The sequence below is a fragment of the Lygodium microphyllum genome, chromosome 29 (genome assembly GCF_053477565.2).
Source record: "Lygodium microphyllum isolate KBCC chromosome 29, Lygodium_microphyllum_v1.1.10, whole genome shotgun sequence".
Lineage (NCBI taxonomy): Eukaryota > Viridiplantae > Streptophyta > Polypodiopsida > Schizaeales > Lygodiaceae > Lygodium > Lygodium microphyllum.
In genome coordinates this window covers 69,364,630-69,373,666 of record NC_141163.1, presented here as the reverse complement: position 1 = coordinate 69,373,666, position 9,037 = coordinate 69,364,630, and the positions used below count along the sequence as shown (strand labels likewise).

The following is a 9,037-nucleotide window of genomic DNA, read 5'->3' as shown; positions in this document are numbered from 1 at the left end:
AAAAGGTAGGGCTGAACTGAGGCTAAACCTCATATTTCAGACCCCTCATACATCCACAAACATGAATCTTATTTTTCCTTAATTTTCGGCACTCAAAATCTATTTTTTCCTTATTTTTGTTATTTTCTTTGTATTTTTTCAATATTTAATGGCTGAAAATTCAAAATGGATTATGGGCTGTGGCCCTTAAGTTCATTTGCAGCAAAAAGACAAGTTTAGTTAGTGTGTCTTATGATATTTTTCATTGATATCTCAAAAACACCCAATTTTCTCATATTTTACATATTTACGGGTTTTTTACTAATTTCATCCAAAACACTTATGATTCTCTGATTTTCTTATCATAAACAGTTGAAAGACATTGAAAACAACATCATAATACATTATCATCTCATGGGAACAAGAATGTATCAAGCAAATTACATAAAAACACCATTTTCCTTCATAAAAATGAGATTACCGTTCTTTTGCGGGTTGCGGGTTTTTATTTGCCATATTTCGAGACTGATTTCCAGCCACCATTACTGCTCAGTATGCCTTTTGAGTTTAGACCCCCCCCCCCCCCCAAAAAAAAATTTATGCACCTCATGAAGCAAAAAACGTGGAGAGAATGAAGAGGGATGAAAAAACGTGGATGAAGATGGCGCCCGAAAAATGCGCCATGGAGGATGGAGAGGCAACTTGCCTGCTGCACACAACCCATGCAAATGATCATTGGACTTGTCTACCTTCTCTCTGCTGACTCTATTGCCGCCTCTCACCCAAGAAATGGTGGTCTCTGAAGAATTCTGATTTCAATCTTTCTCTCTCCTCCCTCTCTCCCCTAAAGGCAGATTCATGTGGTGAAGAGGAAGAATAAGAATGGATGATGAATGCTTGCCCAATGAAGATCGGGTTGTTCCATGGTGTAAGAAGATTGAAGATTGCTGAATGTGAGTGTCAACCTTTTCATATCTTGACCATTTTGTGGCCATTTCCCCGTTCGGACTCCGAATTGAGCTCTGAAAAATCCTGGGCGTCCTCCTCGGCATCTCCCATTGGCCGGTAACTCTTGTCAACCCGCATGATTGTCTGAAAAATTATGAAAAATCAACAAGTGTCGCTCGGGCGCCTTTAAAGCACTTTGGTGCTTAAAATCGTCCTAGATCGAGCCGCCGCCTTTCACGTTGAATATTTTTCCCTTGATATTCATAATTTTTAGCTATTTTTAAGCACTTCTCGGCACCAAAATTCCGCTCTCAGAGGTCCAGCCTCCTCCTCGTTGGGCCCGTGACACACTCCATGATTCAGGGATCGAGGGGGTCCCTGAAGAGTGGGGACTGCATGATGGTCCGCGACGATCACGGAGGCACCAGGCACATTCTACGGAGCTTGTTTGCTCTAACTATTGTTTGATGACCCATGTTATGCAGAATCGAGAGCCCACCTCCATGAAGGAGGCTTTACAGTCTGCACCATGGAAGAAAGCTATGGAAGCCGAGTTGGAGGCTATTGAGAGAAATGGCACTTGGTATCTCATGCCTCGCCCCCCGAATAAGAAGGTGATTGGCGTCAAATAGGTCTTCAAGACCAAGTACCTTAGCGATGGTTCTTTGGACAAGCACAAGGCTCGCCTTGTTGCTAAAGGTTTTGCACAACGCCCAGGGATTGATTGTCATGACACTTTTGCCCCCACTGCTTGTATGGCGACTATTCGAGCTGTTCTTGCCTTGGCTGGCCATAGAAGATGACCTGTCTACCAGTTGGATGTGAAGTCAGCCTTCCTCAATGGTGATTTGAAGGAGGAGATCTATGTAGACCAACCTCCTGGCTTTGGATCTTCAGATGGGAAATTCTACAGGTTGAAAAAGGCCTTGTATGGCCTCAAGCAGGCTCCGCGTGCATGGAACGAGAAGATTGATTCGTTCCTTCAGTCACAGTTGGGATATCGACATTCCAAGGCCGATCCGCAACTTTATATACACACTTCCAAGGCTGGTTGTATGCTTTTTGTATTGTATGATGACGATTTGATTGTCACAGGTGATCATGCACAGAAGGTCAAAGAGACGAAGGCAACTTTACATCAAACGTTTGAGATGACGGATTTGAGTCTACTCCATTTCTTCTTGGGCCATGAGATTTATCAATCTCAGAGGGGGATTTTCATCTCTCAACAGAGATATGTACAAGAGCTCTTGGTTTCTTTTGCGATGGAGAATTGTCGGACCATTTCTACTCCTATGGATCCGAACTGGAAGGCCACTTCACATTCAACTTTTCCCATGGCGGATGCTTTCCGCTCTTGTCAATTGATTGGATTGATTTGGCTCCTCAACACTCGTGTTGATTTTTGTTTTGCTATTGGTCTCTTGACGGGGTTCATGAGTGAACCTCAGACGGTGCATTGGCAGGCTGCCCAGAGGATACTTCGGTATTTGAGGGGGACATCTGATTTAGGGATTCATTATCTAGCAAGCACAAGTGGTTCTGATCTTCTACTTGCAAGTTGGAGCGACTCGGATTGGGCTGGTGATGTGGACCACAGGCGGTCTACAACAGGTTACTGTTTTACCTTGGGTGCCGGTGTTATCTCATGGAGTAGCAAGAAGCAGCCCACGGTAGTCCTTTCGTCTACTGAGGTGGAGTATCGGGCCGCGTCTTCCATCACATGTGAGGCTGTGTGGCTTCGGAGATTGTTGGAGGAGCTTGGCTGCCCCCAAACTCGTCCTACTTTGCTGCAATGCGACAATGAGAGTTGCATTGCCTTGGCACGGAATCCTGTTTTCCATGCCCGGACGAAGCACATAGAGATCCAGTACCACTTCATCAGAGAGAAGCTTCTGGATGAGACCATCGCTGTGGAATACTGCAAGACGGAGGACAATCTTGGAGATTTGTTTACGAAGGCGCTTCCCCAGACTCTACTTCGGAGACATTCCAGATCCCTCAAGTCTCTGCCCCACCCAGGCTTTGAGAGGGGGTGTTAGCGATCAGATCCTGTCCTGGCAGCCAATCGGACTGGTCAATCGGACTGACCAGTCGGACTGCCATGTGGCAGTCCGACTTGTTACTACACCAGTCGGCTGCATTTAATGCAGTTGACCTGCCTATTTTTGGCGCCCATTTTCTAGTTATTTATAGCCGATCTTCTGCAATCTCTCCGATCACTGATCGCAGGTTTCAGGCTGGAGGCTCGTGCAGATTTCATCTCTGTCTGCAGATTTCAGGTTGGAGATCGTGCAGACTGCAGCGGACTTCAAGGTGAACAGCAAGTTGCATCGTCAAGGTGGAGACACGCAGTCCCACGCACTGCACCCGTATACATATCTGCATATCTTTGTATACAACACACTTTATACAGCAGATCTTCATCTTCCACTGGCTCTTTCTCTCTCTTCTCTCTGCGTTCTCTCTCTCAGTCTTGGTCCCACGCTTCCGCATCGCTGCACTCTAACAGAGCCAACCTCTTCTACCATCTGTGTCTAGAACTTTGCCTAGGAGATAGAAGATGGCGGGAGGAGACCAACAGACCAAGAGTGCTACTGCTCAACGAAGGTGCTCACAACAATATGCAAGGTCTTTGGTGTTCTAAACGTAGCAATCCCAATCCTTTCGCCTTTGATTATGCCTTGGACCCGATGCTTTAAGATTTAGCACACATCCTACCCACAAAACACAGGCCTGTATTTTATAGTGGAAAACCAGAAGAACTACAACAAGCCCATTTGCCAATCGAGGCGGCCATGTTAGTCATCAGTTAAGGGCATCATAGACATGATGCCTGGACTACAGCCATCCCAATACCTTTCTATTTTGACTAGCCTCAGCCAAGAAGTTGATGACATTCACAAATCTCTACCAGTTGTACCCTTGTGACACTCGGCATGGTTGCCTTTCCTTGCTTTGCCATCTACCTCTGCTTTTGATCATCTTATTGCATATATTGACAGCAATGCTGAATTCCACCAAAATGATCGAGGTTCAAAGAGGTTTTCATTACATGGCTGGGCAAGGTAGACGTGTATCTTGCATACACAAGATTTATCTCGTGTTGCATGGCTTTGAGGTGAGCTGTTTTCTTTGCATTTGAAATTATTCCTTGTTTGTTGTTTTTGGTTCATGTGTGGCTTTGTAATTCGCAATTATTTACTTTCCATCATAAGCTCCTTAGGTATTACTAAAGCATATGGATTTCTAGGAACACGTTAAGCTAACCTCGTTACAAGGCATTGAAAGGAAAACAGAACCTTGTTTCTCAGCCCGTAATTGCCTGTTTCAATTGGTAATATAATGCCATAAGGTCTGTACTGGACATTATAGTAGATAACATCAAACCATTCTCTCCGGCCCATGTTTATCGTGCTACTGAATTTCTTTCTTGCCATTATTTGGCCCAACTATATCTGAGTTGGCCTTTTGTCCATGCTGTAAGGCACAAATAAGTAATGCTGGGGAAAATGTGCTCTGTATTTGAGTTGATACTTTGCTCATGCTGTAAGGCAGAAATAAGAAATGCTGAGAAACATGCGCCCTGTTGGAGGGTAAGTCTCTCCATCCTCCAACTAGTGGTTGAGGTGGTACTGCTGGACCAATTTGTGTGATGTTTCAGAGTCCAGCCATCTATGATTTATACGTGCTTGTTATAACACCTTGGTCATTTACATGCGTTTTCTCCTTCTGGAGAAAAACCATTTGCCCTCCAAGGGGCTCCCTATCGCTTTGCACTTTGCTGGTGAATGACCCTACCATTTACATTAGTCAGGCCAGTTCTGAGTTTTCAGGTACGACATGGAATGGCACATTGACTAGAACAACTGCATCCAACAAAGGATCTGTGAGCAATGAGTTTGTACTTGAGCTCGGAGATTTATAAGCAACCTCTTTCCAGTTGTCCGTATAATCAGCAAGATTCCTTTCCAGAGATTTGGCCCATATCACTAAGTAAAGTCCTCCAATAATCAGACCTGCACCCACAATACTGCGACTTTTTTTTTTTGAATCAGCCAATAACTTGTGCAAGCTTTTGTTCAATATAAAGCTGAAACAGAAGGGTTTTCTTTTTTTTTGGGTCATTCCTTTGTTGAAACAGGCATCAAGCATGATACATTCAAGGATTCATTAAGTTTGCCACAAACAAGGCAAGCTCACATTCCCTTGTATGGCATCATATCAGTAACAGTTGACTTGACCAACTCTCTTGTTCATCCAATGCAAACAAGAGTTATCAATCATTATTGCTTGAAAGACAAGGGAACAGAGTCCAGACCTTCCTAGATAGAGAATCTCTCCCAAAAAGATACATGCTAAGAGAGCTACCATGACAGTTTGCAAAGGTTGATAAGCAGCTGTCATCACAGGGCCTCCTCTATGAGCTACCCAACTGTGTAGTGTCAAGGCTACACCAGATGTGACGAAACCCTGTTTTACAGACAACTCAATGCTTAACAATAGATGATGCAGAAGTCAAACCAACCATGATGAGTTTTAAAGAATCACATTAAAAATTATGAGTCCATGTGGTTTAAATTTTAATGCATAGATCAAATGTGCAAGTGTGACTCCCATGTCTGCATTGCTTTTGGGATATAAAGTTCACTACTGTAAACCAAAAAGTGGAATATAGGATTACCAAATGGCCATTTGCAGTTATGAAACCTATAAATGGATACCCATGTGATTCTTTTATGCGTGTTAACGATACCTTACTAACATACAGTGGTTCATCAATGTTAATGCATTGGAATACTTCAAATTAAAACTATGATTGTAAAACTTGTAAGACTGTTTGCAAGATTGATCCCAGACAGTGCAAGCATCGAAACTTCAAGACTATCCCATGACTGTAAGTCTCTGCAAATGTGTTTATTTACCCCATAAATGATGGCAGGAATATTGGATATGAGGGTGTTCACCCACACTGAGAGATCCCTTTCTAAGCACACTGCCAATATCATAAGCTGCAGTGTGGCAAAGCTAAATGTAAAAGCAGTAGCTGAGATCTGTGCACCGTAAGTCCTCAAGACAGGAGTCTGCACAGATACACATGCATGTCTTACCACTCCACAAGATTATAATGAGGCAATAGTAACAGTAAATGAAACTCGAAAACAGCACCTGCAAGATTATCCAGATAGACCAAGTTAAGGAGTTTGCACTAAGGCAAGCTGCACCAAGCTCCCAAGAGGACAGTGTTCCAATAAAGTTGCCCAAAACAGGACCTTTACACAGAGTTAGCACCATGGCACCACCTATTGCAATAGTTGTGCCCAATACCTTTGCTTGCCCCATCCGGCTTAGCCAGTGGACTTTCTCCAAGCTAGGAGAGACAGAAAAATAATGCTGGAACTTATCATCTTTACAGTCAATCTCTTTGACGGACAAACTCTTAAAGCTTGCTAGAGTATCTTCCTTTTGTTATAAAACAGTGAGGGAACTATTGATGATGAACAAGTAGAAGAAGATATACCCTAGGAGACATGCCAGAACAAATGTGAAGACAGGAATGAGGTTTTGAATAGAGCTGGTAAAGGTTGCTGTAGTTAAGTCAGTGCCCAGAAGGAAGAGTGTTTGGTTCAAAGAAACCCTGCACAATAGTATGCAAGGAACTTGACTAACAACCCTGCACAATAGTATGCAAGGAACTTGACTAACAAGCTTAACAGACCATTGTAGTGATCAAAAGCTGTTTCCACCTATAGTGCATAAAAATTATCAGATGAAACTCCACTAATTACAAAGTATGAAAAAATGGAAAAATCTATCACATGGTTGAGCAAGTTTAGCACAATATGAATGGCTGGCCATCACATCCCGCTAATCTTTAGGTTGCACTAGTTAAAATTCAAGAGCATACAGGAGATTGGAAGGCAATATCACTGATCACATGATGTCAGATACGATGAAAATCCTGGTTCAATGGGCTAATTCCATTGTACGAAGTAATCTTGATATAAATAGAAGTAATCACATTATGGCAAACTAACAGAGTGATTGATCAGATTACTCATGATAATTTGTTCATCAACAAGTTTATGATGTTTGATGACATAATCGATAAGATTTCGAGTGAGTACCCGATCAATGCACAACCAAAGAACTGCAAAAGCTTGCTGGCTGTAAGTTGTGGCCGTTTATTCCTGGCCATTGAAAACAAGGACAGCAAACTCAGACCACCATAAAATCGGCCAGAGATTCCACACAATGTACACATTCTTATTAGTTGTGAATTACCTCAACAACGAATGCTTGAGAATTCCAGAAGTTAAGAATAGTGGAGCATTCAACAAATGCTTCCAATTAAAAGTCCGAAAAGAATCTCGAAAAACCAGAAATGAAACACAGTGGAGCAATAAACAGATGACTCTCCTAACTCGAAAACAGTACTGTAAGGAATCTTCAAAAGACTCAGAAAGGGTGCAGTAATAGACATACTATTTCCTGGTTCAAACGCATCAGTGTCACAATGCTTTAAAGAAGACGGCACGTACATCTTTTGCATTTGTTATAAAAGAGCAATAAAACATGTGATTTTCTAGTTCAAAACAAATAATTTATGAAAAGGATCAGCAACGCTTTAAAAAAGATAATCCGCATGCATTTTGACATGTTTAATCTATTCAATTTGTGGAGATATCATTGATGCGAAGCAAAATTTTGCGAGAAATCGCAGGAAAGGAAGGGAAGGGAAGGGAAGCTGAAGGCAGCACTCACTTCTCTGCGAAGAAGGCGAAAGGGGAGACAAGCAAGGCAGCGATAGCGTTTCGGTAAACGAGGAAGATGTACTTGTTGAGGCCGGACGAGAGGGACGCCTTCATGAGGACCTGAAACCCTGCGTATACCACCTGCACGGCCACGGCAGCCATGTGAACCCGCGCGCCAGCCCCTCCTCCCGGACAGCACGCCACGAGTACCATTTCCCACCTCTCTCCCCCCAAACCCCTTAATCGAATCCAATTAGTCTTAATCTCCTAATCACGTCCAATTAGCCTTAATAACTTTAATCACATCCAATTAGCCTTAATCTCCTTTCGAGCTTCTAAGAAACCTAAATTTTCTTCCATTTAATCCATAATGGTATCTAATTGTGTCTTGGTTGTAACTTTATTGTGAGACTGCACATTCATATACGAGACTCAAAGAGAGAGAGATTTGTGTCTAGGTTGTGACTTTATTGTGAGACTACACATCATATGTGTGTGTGTGTGTGTGTGTGTGTGTGTGTGTGTGTGTGTGTGTGAGAGACGGAGAGAGATTTCATAGCTTTGTTAAAGACCGATGTCAAGCTCCTCCACTCTTATTGAAGCATCATGCATCCATCCTTTGTAGTCCTCTAGTAGGCTTAAAGCTCAAGCCCTCGACCTTTCCCCTTCTTATCGCCTTCTCATGTCCACAACCTCTCCTTTCCAACAATAGTTGTCCTCCTTGGGGTCCATCTATTGATTGTCCATAACAAGGTGCAGTCAACACTTTACAATGTTGTAGGTCTCATAATTCCATCAATCCTACACACTTGTTTAATATCTTTTAGTAACCACAGTGTACGCATTCTACCACACATACAATCATTACAGCCACCACATGTACTTCTCTCATATTATTATAGTTCACAAGTAAGTGTCTTCATCAAGTTACCAATTACAAGGCTCTCTTCTTTGTCCTTGTTAAGGTGTCTCTAATGCATATTTAACCATGTATTTGTCCACTTTCCTACGTAACACGATGATAAAACATGTGTCTATACATGACCTATGTTTGTCCATGAAGGGCAAGGTTTGTTAACAAAATTGTCAATGTGCTTCTGCAATTTGCAAAGCCCCAAATTCACCCTTACAAGTGATCTACTAATAACATACTCTGCAATGAATAGATGTTTAAATTATCAAAATGTGCATACAGATGTGCACATGACACCATGTATGGGAATATCTTTGTGTCTGTATGCTGAACTACACTTACATAAACACCTCCATAGAGGACTTGTTTCCCCTTCAAAGAAAAGTGAAGAAAAATGTGACATCATATCTCATCATGTCCAAGCACCTCTAGATGCATGCTT

The 9,037-nt window shown here is 42.4% G+C and overlaps 1 protein-coding gene across 5 annotated transcripts; it reads right to left on the bottom strand.

Annotated features, from left to right (window-relative positions):
* Positions 1-4,211: 4,211 nt before the first annotated feature.
* Positions 4,212-8,341, bottom strand: LOC148010761 (protein WALLS ARE THIN 1-like). Of its 5 annotated transcripts, none has more exons than XM_087671001.1 (7): positions 7,693-8,335; positions 7,056-7,118; positions 6,449-6,565; positions 6,097-6,298; positions 5,853-6,011; positions 5,249-5,400; positions 4,212-4,960 (listed from the first exon to the last, which is right to left on the bottom strand). In XM_087671001.1, exons 1-7 carry the CDS (start codon positions 7,893-7,895, stop codon positions 4,741-4,743), a joined length of 1,116 nt encoding a protein of 371 aa, XP_087527127.1. In that variant the 5' UTR covers positions 7,896-8,335; the 3' UTR covers positions 4,212-4,740. The 5 variants fall into 5 exon arrangements, with proteins under 5 accessions (XP_087527127.1, XP_087527128.1, XP_087527130.1 ...); XM_087671004.1 differs by having other exon boundaries at positions 4,743-4,960; positions 5,299-5,400; positions 7,693-8,341; XM_087671003.1 differs by having other exon boundaries at positions 4,743-4,946; positions 7,693-8,338.
* Between the last annotated feature and the right edge of the window lie 696 nt (positions 8,342-9,037).